The 17,098-nt window shown below is 47.6% G+C and overlaps 1 protein-coding gene across 1 annotated transcript; it reads left to right on the top strand.

Moving 5' to 3' along the window:
* The first annotated feature begins 685 nt into the window (after window positions 1-685).
* Window positions 686-16,157, top strand: PTGDS (prostaglandin D2 synthase). The gene is made up of 7 exons (XM_063936171.1): window positions 686-849; window positions 2,584-2,723; window positions 3,573-3,649; window positions 4,473-4,586; window positions 6,884-6,985; window positions 8,578-8,608; window positions 16,039-16,157. Exons 1-6 carry the CDS (start codon window positions 754-756, stop codon window positions 8,598-8,600), a joined length of 552 nt encoding a protein of 183 aa, XP_063792241.1. The 5' UTR covers window positions 686-753; the 3' UTR covers window positions 8,601-8,608; window positions 16,039-16,157.
* Window positions 16,158-17,098: the final 941 nt, after the last annotated feature.

The raw sequence follows: 17,098 nt of genomic DNA, 5'->3' as shown, positions 1-17,098 counted from the left end.
GACGTTTTATGGGTGTGTGTGAAAAAACGCTACCGTTTCTGGGAAAAACGCGGGAGTGGCTGGAGAAACGGAGGAGTGTCTGGGCGAACGCTGGGTGTGTTTGTGACGTCAAACCAGGAACGAAACTGACTGAACTGATCGCAGATGCCGAGTAAGTCTGGAGCTACTCAGAAACTGCTAAGAAGTGTCTATTCGCAATTCTGCTAATCTTTCGTTCGCAATTTTGATAAGCTAAGATTCACTCCCAGTAGGCGGCGGCTTAGCGTGTGCAAAGCTGCTAAAAGCAGCTAGCGAGCGAACAACTCGGAATGACCCCCAATGTCAGGTGAAATCAACTCTGCAGACATGTACAAGCCTGATAAATAGCCAGGGACCACATGGTGGAAATAGGAACGGTCAGTTTTATTGTATACGCATCACACTCACACACAGTACAGTATATAGTGACCGTGGACCTACACTGCCTTTGTTATTCAGCGTAATGAAGTCAATCTGCCGCACAGCTGGAATAGGCTATAATACTGATATAACCCCCCCTCCCTCCTCTACCCACTGGGCGCATTCCATAACATAATCCACAGGGAGCATAGAGCGGGTGATGTTCCAACTTGCAAGCTCCAGCCCCCGGAGTCCCATGACCAGCCCCCAGCTGTGTGATTGTCCTCCCAGCCTCTATATAACTGCCCCAGGTCCTGCTTCTCCATCACTAGCTCCAGAGAAGACATCAGCAGCCTTTCAGAACAAACCAGGACCATGAAGGAAGTCGTGCTCAGCGTGGCCCTTGTCGTACTGTCTGCCCTGTGCGCCCAGGGTGAGGTCCCCGTCCAGCCGGACTTCCAGGAGGATAAAGTAAGTCACAAGTCAGACCAAACTGGTGATGTTGCTCCTAGCAACCAATCAGATTCTACTTAACATTTATCTATCTGCTGCTAGAAGATGATAGATTGAATCTGACTGGTTGCTATGGGCAACATCATTAGTCCTAAGGATTAGAGCGTGGGTCTTCAACCTGCGGCCCTCCAGCTACTGTGGAACTATACATCCCAGCATGCCCTGCCAGTTTTGCTATTAAGGCATGCTGGGATGTGTAGTTCCACAGCAACTTGAGGGCCACAGGTTGAAGACCCATGGACTAGAGCAGTGATGGGGAACATCTGGCACTCCAGCTGTTGTTGAACTATACATCCCAGCATGCCCTGCTACAGTTTTAGCATGGCCAAATTGCAAAACTGTAGCAGGGCATGCTGGGATGTGTAGTTCAACAACAACTGGAGTGCCAAAGGATCCCCATCACTGGATTAGAGGGATATTATAAGTCACAGAGGAGCTCTCGGACCCTATAAAGGCAGCAGGACAAGACTCCTATACAGGGGACTTCTTATATCTGTAAGTTTACAATGGGGTGTGCATTATTCTCTACAGCAGGGCTAGGCAAATGGAGGCACTCCAGCCGCTGTGGAACTACATTTCCCAGCATGTCCTAACAGCAAAACTGTGGCAGGGCGTGCTGGGATGTGTAGTTCCACGGCAGCTGGAGGGCCTAACCCTGCTGTATAGGACACAAATTCTCCTAATGATGTCTGAAGTGATGGCATCAGAGTTTATACATACGTCGCCCTCATTATATACACACTGAGCAGACACTATATATAGCCATACTGACATTTTACAGGTGGGATAGGTGCTCCATGGTTTATCATCTTTGTGCATCACATGGTTGGTAACCCTGGACCCCCTCCCCAAATAGTTGGGAAATGGTTTCAGGACTGAGGGGAACATTTACTAAGCAGTGATAAGAGCGGAGAAGTGAGCCAGTGGAGAAATTTCCCCATCAACCAATCAGCAGCTCTGTATAATTTTATAGTATGCAAATTACAGATGCTACTTCAGTGATGATTGGTTGCCATGGGCAACTTCTCCACTGGCTCACTTCTCCGCTCTAATCACTGCTTAGTAAATGTCCCCCTTATGCTCCTCTTTCATACGAGAGGGAGAGGAAGAGAGAGAGAGAGAGAGAGAGGAGGAAGAGGGAGAGAGAGAAAGGAAGAGGGAAAGAAGAAGAGAAAGAGAATTAATATACATAGAAGGGGTGGGTATGTATAATGTGCAGCTACAGCACCACTGCTTTTCTGTCTAAGCAGTTTATTTATTAAAGGGCAAAAAGCCCTATTGCCACCATAAAAAGGGCATTTCCACAGTGATGTCTTCGTTTATCCAAGGGTTACTGAAAGCTGTCACCAGTTATGACCCCCTCGCCGGTGGCAAATTAACTTGTGTGATGGGAATACTACTTAACAAAGCACCAAGACAGTCCCCTCGGGGATGGACGACTCTTTCAATAACCTTGTCCAAAGAGCTTACGATCAAAATAAAGATGAAAAGCAGCTCAGCCCTTGCAGGTTTCATAGTGCTACTTGGACAGTTTGTGACCAAATTAAAATCAGAACCTAGAAGGGTTTAGCCCGATTAGGGCCAGAAACAAGGTTCAGGTGGGTGTCGGGAGTTATAATTAACCCCTCGTGTCCAGAACACGTCGCTTTCTTCGCTGCCTATTTCTGTGTACTAGTCAAGTTCTGGTTCTAGATTGTAGGGAAGTGGTACGGAATGGCCCTGGCCTCCAACTCCGCATGGTTCCAGTCTAAGAAGCAGGTGATGAAGATGTGCACCACCCAGATCACACCCACCGCCGATGGGAACCTAGACGTTGTGGCCACTTTCCCCAAGTAAGTGCAGATTTGGACCACTGTAATCTTTCAGGGGGATTTTAGTTTGTGTAGGCTGCTGTAACTTCATTCTGGAAGTTTTCTGCTTCTGGGGGTTTTCATTTATTGGCTCATTCGTATCCTCCGGTAACTCTACATATCTGATTTTTTTTTCCAGTCTTCTTCCCTTAGTTCTGTGCTTTTCAGCCATGTGTGTTTAGCAACGTTTATTTTTGGTGCCCTCTGGTAAAATAAAGATCTGTCACTATAAAGTGGCGAAGTTGCCCAAATCAACCCAATGTGAGGAGATCTGGAAAACATGAACTGTTAGGTTAGGGAGTCAGGAAACACTAGTTTATAAAATGTTTGCAATTCTCAGGATATTGATTCAAATCATCACAGGTTTCAATTCAGCTGAAACATTATTGTGAAATGAAATTATTTCTCTTCATCTAGGGGGGAATTCAATTGAGGGTGAATCTGTTTGCCCGGCCGAATATGCCGGATGCCGCCACGCTTTACGGCAGCGAGATCTTGCAGTGTTTGCTACCCCAAAGGGTAGTGAGCACTTCTGAGTAAATCAGGGTGCGAATCGGCCAGGCAAAGGGTGCCAGGAGGGCTGCCGTTGCCGGTGTTTAAATGCCGCAGCATTTCACCCTCAATTGAATCCCTCCCCGTCCAATCGTCACTACTTACACCATATATCAGACACATTGATCTATCTGGGTAGAAGCGCGCATTCTCTATATGTGTTCTGTGCGACCCTCACTCACAAATATTGATATCATGATATAATGATCAGTGAACATTGTAAAAAAAATATATATATATTTTTTTTATTAAATAACTTGTTGTATGGTTCCGTTCCAGGCAAGATCGCTGTGAAAAGAAGAGTATGACTTACATCAAGACCGAGCAGCCCGGACGCTTCCTGTCTAAAAGCCCACGTAAGCCGCGTCCTGCAGACCTAAAACAGAACTCACGATTATAGCAAATGTATATTAATAAAAATATTATACACTAAGGTGGTCATTCCGAGTTGTTCGCTCGCTAGCAGTTTTTAGCAGCCATGCAAACGCTATGCCGCCGCCATCTGGGAGTGTATTTTAGCTTAGCAGAAGTGTGAACGAAAGGATCGCAGAGCGGCGGCAACGTTTTTTTGTGCAGTTTTAGAGTAGCTCAATGCTTACTCAGCGCTTGCGATGACTTCAGATTGTTCAGTTCCTGTTTTGACGTCACAAACACGCCCTGCGTTCGCCCAGCCACGCCTGCGTTTTTCCTGGCATGCCTGCGTTTTTTCGAACACTCCCTGAAAACGGTCAGTTGACACCCAGAAACGCCCACTTCATGTCAATCACTCTGCGGCCAGCAGTGCGACTGTAAAGCTTCGCTAGACCCTGTGTGAAACTACATCGTTCGTTGTAATAGTACGTTGCGCGTGCGCATTGCGCTGCATACGCAGAAGTGCCGTTTTTTTTGCCTCATCGCTGCACAGCGACCGATTGCAGCCAGTGATCAACTCGGAATGACCCCCCTAAAGCCGTGGTTTCCACATTTTTTTGAATCAGGGCACCCTAGAGAAAGTTATTTCTAACCTATATACTTCAGAGTTAGAAGTTTCTGCTCATGTACCAAGTGAGTTTGAAAGCATTTTTTTTTCAGCCACAAATCAACTTAGTACTAAGCCATGATCAGCCGGTTCTTGTAACGTCCATCTGCCTCTCACACATAATGGGACAATGACTGATTGCAACGTTTCTCTCCTATAAGGTTACGGCAGTGATCACGTGATCCGAGTGGTGGAGACCAACTACAGTGAATACGTCTTGATGCACACTCTGAAGACCAAGGGCGACCAGGTCAACACCATCGTGTCTCTCTTTAGTAAGTACCACGTCAGACCGCTGGCGCCAGGGCAGGGAGCGTCAGAAAAAAAGCACAGGCAGATAGTGACGGCACAAAGGGATTGTGAGCAGTGTAACTGCCATTCACTTACCTTCACCATTTTGCAGATGCAACTTTTTTTGGGGGGTTATTTTTTTTATGGAGATTATTACATGGTTTTGCTAATCTATTAAACTTTTTTTTTTCTGGAGGTGGGGGGGGGGGGGGGGGAGGTGAACATCAAAGTACATTTATTTTGTAAGTTTTAGGGCATTTACCAAGTTTCTCTGTTTCGGGATTTGACGCATATTAAACATAACTAACAACCTATAAATGATTTTGCAGGGTGAGCTAAAACACACTAGTTTTACCATACTTACCGACTCCTCTTCTGGAGAAGCTTGAAGAGGAGAAGCCGGTGGGCGGGGCTGCACCAGTTGTGTCATTAGGCTCTCGCCTTATGGAAAAATGCTGCGGTTTGTGCGTATTTGAATAAGGAGGGGGGGGGGAGGTCTAAATTGACGTGATTACCATAGAATCATATCACTAGGCCCCGCCCACACCCAACGGTTGGCGAATTCATGGTGTTTAAAAACCAGGAGTCTCCCGCAAGTTCCGAAAGAGTATCGGACTGGGGCACGAAGGGCCCACCTTGGGGGAATGCAGTGGTAAGGGGTCATGCTGAAGGGGTGTGGCCAGTCACCACAGAGAGGACACAGCCCGTATTCAATATGGATACCACAGTACATGGAGCCTAATTCAGATCTGATCGCCGGGCTGCTAATTTTGCTGACCTGCGATCAGATCGTTGCCACCTCCAGGGGGAGTGTAAATTCGCCGTGCAAGTGTGCGATTGCATGTGTATCTGAGCTGTGAGAATCCACTTTGTGCAGTGTGTGCGCAGCCCAGGACTTACTTCTCCAGTGTGATCACATCAGGCTTATCGGGGATGGAGCTGACGTCACACACCCTCCCTGAAAACACTTGAGCACGCCTGCGTTTTTCCCGACACTCCCTGTAAATGCTCAGTTGCTACCCACAAATGGCCTCTTCCTGTCAATCACCTTGCGAATGCCCATGCAATCGGATTTTTCGCACCATCCAGTCGTTGACCGATGATGTCCTTTGTTGTTGTCCGACACGCGGGCGCATTGCGGTGCATACGCAGTAAGGATCTGATCGCCCGCTGTGCGAAAACACACAGCAGCGATCAGATCTGAATTAGGCCCAGAGCCGGCCCTAACTAATATGATGCCCTAGGCAAGATTTTGGCTGGTGCCCCCTAGCACCGCCGCTAGTTCTGCAGGAGATGCCTGGCATGAGTCAGCTGGCAGCTCTGCTAACGTCAGGCGCCTTTTGTTTATGAAAATGCATCTTATTTTCATTGCTATGTGGCTAGGATGCACAAGCAGCTTCTGCTGATTAAAATGATATGCAGCATGCCTATATTCTGTGTGCGACTGCGGCTGTATCTGAATACGAAATGCTACATTACAGTGATTTCTAGGAATACACTGCAACGTAGCATTTCGTATGCAGATACAGCCGCAGTCACACACAGAATATAGGCATGCTGCATATCATTTTAATCAGCAGAAGCTGCTGGTGCTCCTAAGCATGCCAAATGCCCTAGGCATTTTCCTAGTTTGCCTATGCCTAAGGCCGGCTCTCATTAGGCCCATAGTCTGGGCCCCTTTATCAATATATATTTTCAAAACTGATAGTACATGTAGCATAATCTACCATAGCTCTGGGAATGCAGTATAATGTAACATGTATAAAAATAAAGCACATGATTGTGATCCTGTATATATATGTATACACCGGACATTGTGTGGCGCTCAATGAGAACTGCATTAGATCTAGTACCGGACAAATTTATACCTGCGTCTACTTATCTAAGTTATTACCAGTGGGATGAAGTCTTGGTTACTTTTTTGCTTATTACAATAGCTGGCAATATGCTATATTTTTATTTAAATGTTATTTTCACCCAAGAAAACATTAGATCTGTAACCCATCCGCTAATTTTGATTGGCTGCAGGGGGAATCGTGGTGTAGCTTCTATAGAAACAAGCGGACCCACTAATAGAGTAACAATGTATAATTCGAGTGCGCGGTCTGGAAGCTGACATTAGAGGAGGGGGCGGGGCTCTCAGGCAGAGGGACCTACCAGGGATTTCCCTGTTCCCCTCAAGGCCGCTCCGACCCCACACTTGGCTCACATATATACACACATTAGCTGCCAATTTGTATTGACAACCGTTTACACGTCTCCATTCTCTTCTCCTTTTCAGGCAGAACAAAGGACATAAGACCAGAACTGGTGGAGAAATTCAGAAAGCTGGCTAAGGAACAAGGCCTGACCGACGACAACATCCTCATCCTGCCTCCCACCAGTAATTAAAGAACAATCGCACAACACGACACCCTGGTCACATGGCTGCACACATCAGTAATACTCCACACATGGGCGGAACTAAACATTGTTAACGCCCTACACAATTAACAACACATCGGTTACATCCGCAACACCAGCACAACATAAATGACGAAACGCGCCGGCAACTAAAACACGGTGACATATAGGCACAATGCACCATTAACTACCCCCAAAATGGGGCAATACGCCTGTAATAACCCTCACTACAACACTGTACATGGGTAACATCAACGTAACACACTGGACACTGGTAAAAGAATCCAGTTTAAGGGAAGAAAAGCGTGAAGTGGCGGTGACACCTTGTATGAGTTCCGACATTGTGTGAGATCCCATCCCGCTCTGTATTTGTGCGTAGTGCAGTCAGCCTTTGGCAGAATTTATAGTACATCTCCTCTGTGGTGTGGCTGGGGAGTAATACAGGAGAGGTTGGAGGCAGATAAAAAAAAAAAAAAAGAGATATATTAGGCATAGGCAAAAGCAGGGGGGTTTCCAGTCGCCCGGAAACCTCCCTTCCCAACAGCCTGGCCGCCGGCTACTGCATGCAGTATAGAGGATGGAATGGAGCTGCTACAATCATGCAACGAGAGAGAGGCCCAGATTTATCAAGCCTTGGAGAGTGATAAATTGCTTGATGATAAAGTACCAACTAATCAGCTATTAAGTGTAATTTTTCAAACACAATCTGTAACATGGCAGTTAGGAGCTGGTTGGTTGGTACTTTATCACCATGCTAATTATCACTCTCCAAGGCTTGATAAATCGGGGACAGGATCTGGTAAGTGGCTTACCGTGATCATTGGGCACCACCTGCAGTGCAACGTAGTTTTTTTTAAATTTAGTCAGAACTCTGCTCCAAGCCCTAGATGTTTTTATAAAGAAGACGACAGAGAAGGAGAATAGATAACTCTATAGGAATAGGGGGGAAGCTAGTTACTTTATGCATAGTGCTTATGGTAACATTCACAGATATGTAGGTAAAGGTTTCCATACCTTGACAGTACTTCAGATGGTTGCTAGTTTCTTCCACCTGCCATGTAGCCTAGGGTAAGCATATTTACCCCCTCACGTTCTTAGAGTTACCTCAAAAAAATTCTGTACGGCATGATCAAAAGACAGGCCCACTTCAATATACAGTGGGAGGGGCCTATTAAACAGCTAGCCTGCCTGCTGAGTCTGTCTCCTCTCTCATTTGCATAGCATGCCACTGGCAGTAATATACATTGTGCAGACAGGCAGAGAGGGTAAATATTGTGTGGGGAGTAATATATTTCCGGAAAAGAGTAGATCAGCTAGACTTGTATACAATTTGTTTGTTTTTTTCCGCAATGTAATCACAATGAACAGATCATATGACAGGAGTGCTTGAAATGTTACTCCCAAGCCCATATAGTGGAATTCTGCAACTTGCGGCTCTCCAGCAGGCGTGTTATCTGCGGCTGCCCCTTGTTGTTAAATGATATATAATATGTCTAGTAGCAGAACCACTTCCAGTTAGAACGCCGACACGTGTCTTTTGACCTGACCTAATATTCTGCCTTCTCTCCACAGATAGCTGCATGTCAGACGTCTAACATAACAGGTGAGTGTCAAGGGCGAGATAACACTGGAATAAAAGGTCTTCGCCTTCTGTCACCTCCACACAACAGCGGTGGCGGCCATGTTCTGGGCTAAACCAAGAGAAAGTCTACTGCTTCACTAGGAGTGACATCACCAAGGTGTGAAGAATGGTGATGTCACTGGCTCCCTGTGACTGGATAGGCTGCAAGGGGTGCAACTGTGCATTGTCTGAAGCTGGGGGCCTGTGTAGGTGACCCAATACATTTTGAGGGCCTCACGGGTGGCCGTCTAACCTTCAAATGGGCCACACAATGGGGGTAATTCAGAGTTGATCGCAGCAGCAAATTTGTTAGCAGTTGGGCAAAACCAAGGGCCTAATTCAGACCTGATCGCTCGCTAGGGTTTTTTTGCACTGCTGCGATCAGATAGTCGCCGCCTATAGGGGAGTGTATTTTTTGCTTTGCAAGTGTGATGAACGCATGTGCAGCCGAGCGGTACAAAAATGTTTTGTGCAGTTTCTGAGTTGCCCAGGACTTACTCAGCCGCTGCGATCACGGAATTGACAGCAGACACCCGTCCTGCAAACGCATGGACACGCCTGCGTTTTTCCTACCACTCCCTGAAAACGGTCAGTTGCCACACACAAACGCTTTCTTCCTGTCACTCTCCTTGCGATCAGCTGTGCGAATGGATTCTTCGTTAAACCCATCACACAGCGACAATCTGCTTTGTAACCGTGCGACACGCCTGCGCATTGCGGTGCCTACGCATGTGCAGTTCTGACCTGATCGCAGCAACAAAAAAAACTAGCGTGCAATCAGGTCTTAAATCTAACTTTCTCTAACGTCCTAAGTGGATGCTGGGGACTCCGTAAGGACCATGGGGATAGCGGCTCCGCAGGAGACTGGGCACATCTAAAGAAAGCTTTAGGACTATCTGGTGTGCACTGGCTCCTCCCCCTATGACCCTCCTCCAAGCCTCAGTTAGATCTCTGTGCCCGAACGAGAAGGGTGCACACTAGGGGCTCTCCTGAGCTTCTTAGTGAAAGTTTTAGATTAGGTTTTTTATTTTCAGTGAGACCTGCTGGCAACAGGCTCACTGCATCGAGGGACTAAGGGGAGAAGAAGCGAACTCACCTGCGTGCAGAGTGGATTGGGCTTCTTAGGCTACTGGACATTAGCTCCAGAGGGACGATCACAGGCCCAGCTTGGATGGGTCCCAGAGCCGCGCCGCCGGCCCCCTTACAGAGCCAGAAGGCAGAAGAGGTCCGGAAAATCGGCGGCAGAAGACGTCCTGTCTTCAACAAGGTAGCGCACAGCACTGCAGCTGTGCGCCATTGCTCTCAGCACACTTCACACTTCGGTCACTGAGGGTGCAGGGCGCTGGGGGGGGGGCGCCCTGAGACGCAATAAAAACACCTTGGATGGCAAAAAAAAAAAAAAATGCATCACATATAGCTCCTGGGCTATATGGATGCATTTAACCCCTGCCAGAATCCATAAAAAAGCAGGAGAAAAGTCCGCGAAAAAGGGGCGGGGCCTATCTCCTCAGCACACTGGCGCCATTTTCCCTCACAGCTCCGTTGGAGGGAAGCTCCCTGTCTCTCCCCTGCAGTCACTACACTACAGAAAGGGTTAAAAAAAGAGAGGGGGGCACTAATTAGGCGCAGTATTAACTATACAGCAGCTATAAGGGGAAAAACACTTATATAAGGTTATCCCTGTATATATATAGCGCTCTGGTGTGTGCTGGCAAACTCTCCCTCTGTCTCCCCAAAGGGCTAGTGGGGTCCTGTCCTCTATCAGAACATTCCCTGTGTGTGTGCTGTATGTCGGTACTTTTGTGTCGACATGTATGAGGAGAAAAATGATGTGGAGACGGAGCAGATTGCCTGTAATAGTGATGTCACCCCCTAGGGGGTTGACACCTGAGTGGATGAACTGTTGGAAGGAATTACGTGACAGTGTCAGCTCTGTATAAAAGACAGTGGTTGACATGAGACAGCCGGCTACTCAGCTTGTGCCTGTCCAGACGTCTCATAGGCCGTCAGGGGCTCTAAAGCGCCCATTACCTCAGATGGCAGATATAGACGCCGACACGGATACTGACTCCAGTGTCGACGGTGAAGAGACGAATGTGACTTCCAGTAGGGCCACACGTTACATGATTGAGGCAATGAAAAATGTTTTACACATTTCTGATAATACGAGTACCACCAAAAAAGGGGTATTATGTTCGGTGAGGAAAAACTACCTGTAGTTTTCCTGAATCTGAGAAATTAAATGAGGTGTGTGATGATGCGTGGGTTTCCCCCGATAACAACGGATAATTTCTAAAATGTTATTGGCATTATATCCTTTCCCGCCAGAGGTTAGGGTGCGTTGGGAAACACCCCCTAGGGGGGATAAAGCGCTCACACGCTTGTAAGGGCTCTACCTTCGCCTGAGATGGCCGCCCTTAAGGATCCTGCTGATAGAAAGCAGGAGGGTATCCTAAAAGGTATTTACACACATACTGGTGTTATACTGCGACCAGCAATCGCCTCAGCCTGGATGTGCAGTGCTGGGTTGGCGTGGTCGGATTCCCTGACTGAAAATATTGATACCCTAGATAGGGACAGTATATTTTTGCCTATAGAGCATTTAAAAGATGCATTTTTATATATGCGTGATGCACAGCGGAATATTTGCCGACTGGCATCAAGTCTAAGCGCGTTGTCCATTTCTACCAGTAGAGGGTTATGGACACGTCAGTGGTCAGGTGATGCGTATTCCAAACGGCATTTGGAAGTATTGCTTTATTAAGGGAGGAGTTATTTGGGGTCGGTCTTTCAGACCTGGTGGCCACGGCAACAGCTGGGAATTCCACGTTTGTACCCCAGGTCGCCTCTCAACATGAGAAGACGCCGTATTATCAGGCGCAGTCTTTTCGTGGACAAGCGGGCAAAAGGTTCCTCATTTCTGCCCCGTGACAGAGGGAGAGGAAAAAGGCTGCAGAAATCAGCCAGTTCCCAGGAACAGAAACCCTCTCCCGCCTCTGCCAAGCCCTCAGTATACGCTGGGGCTTTACAAGCAGAATCAGGCACGGTGGGGGGCCCGTCTCAATGAATTTCAGCGCGCAGTGGGCTCACTCGCAAGTAGACCCCTGGATCCTTCAGGTGATATCTCAGGGGTACAAATTAGAATTCGAGACGTCTCCCCCTCGCCGTTTCCTAAAGTCGGCTTTACCGATGTCTCCTTCTGACAGGGAGACAGTTTTGGAAGCCATTCACAAGCTGTATTCCCAGCAGGTGATAATCAAGATACCCCTCCTGCAACAGGGAACGGGGTATTATTCCACACTGTTGTGGTACCGAAGCCGGACGGCTCGGTGAGACCGATTCTAAATCTAAAATCTTTGAACACTTACGTACAGAGGTTCAAATTCAAGATTGAGTCACTCAGAGCAGTGATTGCGAACCTGGAAGAAGGGGACTACATGTTGTCTCGGGACATCAAGGATGCTTACCTTCATGTCAAAATTTACCCTTCTCACCAAGGGTACCTCAGGTTTATGGTACAGAACTGTCACTATCAGTTCAGACGCTGCCGTATGGAACACGGCACCCCGGGTCTTTACCAAGGTAATGGCCGAAATGATGATATTCCTTCGAAGGAAGTGAATTTTAGTTATCCCTTCCTTGGACAATTCCCTGATAAGGGTAAGATCCAGGGAACAGTTGGAGGTCGGTGTAGCACTATCTCAGGTAGTGTTGCGGCAGCACGATTGGATTCTCAATATTCCAAAATCGCACCTGGTTCCGACGACGTGTCTTCTGTTCCTAGGGATGATCCTGGACACAGTCCAGAAAAAGGTGTTTCTCCCGGAGGAGAAAGCCAGGGAGTTATCCGAGCTAGTCAGGAACCTCCTAAAACCGAGCCAAGTCTCAGTGCATCAATGCACAAGGGTTCTGGGTAAAATGGTGGCTTCCTACGAAGCAATCCCATTCGGCAGATTCCACGCAAGAACTTTCCAGTGGGACCTGCTGGACAAATGGTCCGGATCGCATCTTCAGATGCATCAGCGGATAACCCTGTCACCAAGGACAAGGGTGTCCCTCCTGTGGTGGTTGCAGAGTGCTCATCTTCTAGAGGGCCGCAGATTAGGCATTCAGGACTGGGTCCTGGTGACCACGGATGCCAGCCTGCGAGGCTGGGGAGCAGTCACACAGGGAAGGAATATCCAGGGCTTATGGTCAAGCCTGGAGACATCACTTCACATAAATATCCTGAAGCTAAGGGACATTTACAATGCTCTAAGCTTAGCAAGACCTCTGCTTCAAGGTCAGCCGGTGTTGATCCAGTGGGACAACATCACGGCAGTCACCCACGTAAACAGACAGGGTGGCACAAGAAGCAGGAGGGCAATGGCAGAAGCTGCAAGGATTCTTCGCTGGGCGGAAAATCATGTGATAGCACTGTCAGCAGTATTCATTCCGGGAGTGGACAACTGGGAAGCAGACTTCCTCAGCACGACCTCCACCCGGGAGAGTGGGGACTTCACCCAGAAGTCTTCCACATGATTAAAAACTCGACAGGTATTGCGCCAGGTCCAGGGACCCTCAGGCAATAAGCTGTAGACGCTCTGGTAACACCGTGGGTGTACCAGTCAGGGTATGTGTTCCCTCCTCTGCCTCTCATACCCAAGGTACTGAGATTGATAAAATGGAGAGGAGTAAGCACTATATTCGTGGTTCCGGATTGGCCAAGAAGGACTTGGTAACCGGAACTTCAAGAGATGCTCACGGAGGATCCGTGGCCTCTACCTCTAAGAAGGGACCTGCTCCAGCAAGGACCCTGTCTGTTCCAAGACTTACCGCGGCTGCGTTTGACGGCATGGCGGTTGAACGCCGGATCCTGAAGGAAAAAAGGCATTCCGGATTAAGTCATCCCTATCCTGATCAAAGCCAGGAAGGATGTAACCGCAAAAACATTATCACCGCAATTGGCGAAAATATGTTGCGTGGTGCGAGGCCAGTAAGGCCCGACGGAGGAAATTCAACTGGGTCGATTCCTACATTTCCTGCAAACAGGAGTGTCTATGGGCCTGAAATTGGGGTCCATTAAGGTTCAAATTTCGGCCCTGTCAATTTTCTTCCAAAAAGAACTAGCTTCAGTCCCTGAAGTTCAGACGTTTGTAAAAGGGGTACTGCATATACAGCCTCCTTTTGTGCCTCCAGTGGCACTTTGGGATCTCAATGTAGTTTTGGGTTCCAAAAGTCACATTGGTTTGAACCACTTAAATCTGTGGAGTTAAAATATCTCACATGGAAAGTGGTCATGCTGTTGGCCCTGGCCTGGGCCAGGCGCGTGTCAGAATTGGCGGCTTTATCCTGAAAAAGCCCTTATCTGATTTTCCATTCGGACAGGGCGGAATTGAGGACCTGTCCTCAGTTTCTCCCCAAGGTGGTTTCAGCGTCTCACCTGAACCAACCTATTGGTGGTGCCTGCGGCTACTAGGGACTTGGAGGCCTCCAAGTTGCTAGACGTTGTCAGTGCCCTGAAAATATATGTTTCCAGGACGGCTGGAGTCAGGAAATCTGACTCGCTGTTTATCCTGTATGCACCCAACAAGCTGGGTGCTCCTGCTTCTAAGCAGACTATTGCTCGTTGGATTTGTAGTACAATTCAGCTTGCACATTCTGTGGCAGGCCTGCCACAGCCAAAAATCTGTAAATGCCCACTCCACAAGGAAGGTGGGCTCATCTTGGGCGGCTGCCCGAGGGGTCTCGGCTTTACAACTTTGCCGAGCAGCTACTTGGTCAGGAGCAAATACGTTTGTAAAATTCTACAAAATTGATATCCTGGCTGAGGAGGACCTGGAGTTCTCTCATTTGGTGCTGCAGAGTCATCCGCACTCTCCCGCCCGTTTGGGAGCTTTGGTATAATCCCCATGGTCCTTACGGAGTCCCCAGCATCCACTTAGGACGTTAGAGAAAATAAGAATTTACTTACCGATAATTCTATTTCTCATAGTCCGTAGTGGATGCTGGGCGCCCATCCCAAGTGCGGATTGTCTGCAATACTTGTACATAGTTATTGTTACAAAAATCGGGTTATTATTGTTGTGAGCCATCTTTCAGAGGCTCCTCTGTTATCATGCTGTTAACTGGGTTCAGATCACAGGTTGTACGGTGTGATTGGTGTGGCTGGTATGAGTCTTACCCGGGATTCAAAATCCTTCCTTATTGTGTACGCTCGTCCGGGCACAGTATCCTAACTGAGGCTTGGAGGAGGGTCATAGGGGGAGGAGCCAGTGCACACCAGATAGTCCTAAAGCTTTCTTTAGCTGTGGCCAGTCTCCTGCGGAGCCGCTATCCCCATGGTCCTTACGGAGTCCCCAGCATCCACTACGGACTATGAGAAATAGAATTATCGGTAAGTAAATTCTTATTATCTCTGCACTGCACATGTTACAGCCCCCCCCCCCCCCCTTGCAGTGCACATGGGGCCTAATTCCGAGTTGATCGGAGCAGCAAATTTGTTATCAGTTGGGCAAAACCATGTGCACTGAAGGGGGGCAGATATAACATGTGCAGAGAGAGTTAGATTTGGGTGGGGTATGTTCAAACTGAAATCTAAATTGCAGTGTAGAAATAAAGCAGCCATTTTTACCCTGCACATAAACAAAATAACCCACCTAAATCTAAGTCTTCCCATTATCTGACTGTCACCCCTACAACCTGTTCTGGACACTATGGGGTACATTTAATAAGGTGGGAGATTTTTAGAACCGGTGAAGTTACCCATGGCAACCAATCAGATTCTTCTTACCATTTTTCTAGCTGCTTCTAGCAGATAATAGATATAATCTGATTGGTTGCTATGGGCAACATCACCAGTTCTAAAAATCTCCCACCTTAGTAAATTTACCCCTATGACTAGACTCATTTTCCTTGAATAATGTTCTCCTATTGCTGCCCCGCTCTGTCAGTCCATACTTTGGCTGCCTGGACTTTACAGATTCCAATATAAAATACTTCTACTGAAATGCAAGACCAGAAACAAGACCGCACTAACTTACATCTTTTCTCTGGTCTCATCGGTAGCTGCACGCAGTCCTGGTGCCCTCTAGTGGCGGGCACAAGCGATAGGTACCCCAGAACATTTCAGCGGAAATACCGTAATACCAAGATGTATTGTCTGTGATCAATTGTTTAGGATAATTGCATCTACTGATTTAAAAATCTGTTATCGGTAAATCAATGGACCTTGGTGCCATGTATATTGTCAGAAACATGTTACAGACCAACATTTAATAAAAGCTAAGGGGTCTATTCATGAAGCAGTGAAAAGAGTGGAGAAGTTGTCCATGGCAACCAATCAGCAGCGACGTATAATTTTATAACATGCACTTGATGTTCCTTACATTCAATTCACAGATAATGAGACTTGTTTGTGTTTCCCCCTGCAGAGTGAAGATACAGTGCCCACACCTTTCCACTAGATGGCGTCTGTGTTATAGATGGGTTAGCGCGCTACAGTAAATGTTTGTACAATTCTGCATATAATAAATTCCTGCATGAATCCCCACAGCTGCCTCCGCTTTTATTGGTTAGTCTCTATTGGTATACAAGGGTCACTATCCGCATTATATAGTATATACAAAATATGTAGCTCTACCGAATGTATATATAACAAAGTATTATTGTGTGCATAACTGAAACCCTCATGAATAGCCTGGGTCAGACTGCCCCACAGTGGGAAAATTCCTGGTGGGCCCCACTGTCAGAGAGCTCAAGCACCTCCTCCAGGTATGAGTATCATGGATGAAATGGAGTGCTTGGTTTCTATGGAAACTACACCAAGATTAGTCCTCCTGTCAATCAGAATGTGTGGCCCTGACACACCCCTGCCCCCTCCTTTATAAAGGGTCCCTGTTTTTTGCATGGCCTCTCCAATGGTTGGCCAAGTCCCTCTCAGGTGACTGGCCACACCCCCTCGGGTGACTGGCCAGGTGCCTTAAGTTTGGGCACCTACCATTGCATTCCCTGGTTGGCCCTTTATGCCCCAGTCCAACACTGGTAACAGTAGTGCAGTCGACCAGGTCAAGACTGGAACCCAAACACGTTCCTCACGGCACCCCACCAGTCCAGGTTTTTGGGATATCCCTGCTTGTGCACAGATGGCATAATAAAACTGAGGTACTAATTAATACACCTGTACCTAAGCATGGATATCCTTAAAAGCTGGACTGTTGGGGTGCCCAGAGTGCCGCGTTTGGGGACAACTATCCTAGCTGGTTTGCAGTAGGCACCAGTGGAATGTGAAATGGAGTACAGGCCACAGGCTTGCAGGTTTATTAGGATTAGAGGTAACGGTGGTATATGTGCAGCAGTATAGTAGACACACAGCGGTGCTGGTACCAGCGGCATGGCAGGTAGTTATAGCGGTATTAGGTCACTACTCTCCAACCAATATTACAGGGAAGGGGACTGGGATCCATATAAGTAAGTAGAAAAGAAGTGGAGGAT

This window comes from Pseudophryne corroboree, chromosome 8 (assembly GCF_028390025.1).
Source record: "Pseudophryne corroboree isolate aPseCor3 chromosome 8, aPseCor3.hap2, whole genome shotgun sequence".
Taxonomy (NCBI): Eukaryota; Metazoa; Chordata; class Amphibia; order Anura; family Myobatrachidae; genus Pseudophryne; species Pseudophryne corroboree.
Note: the sequence above shows the minus strand (reverse complement) of the source record. Positions and strands in the feature narration are given on the sequence as shown.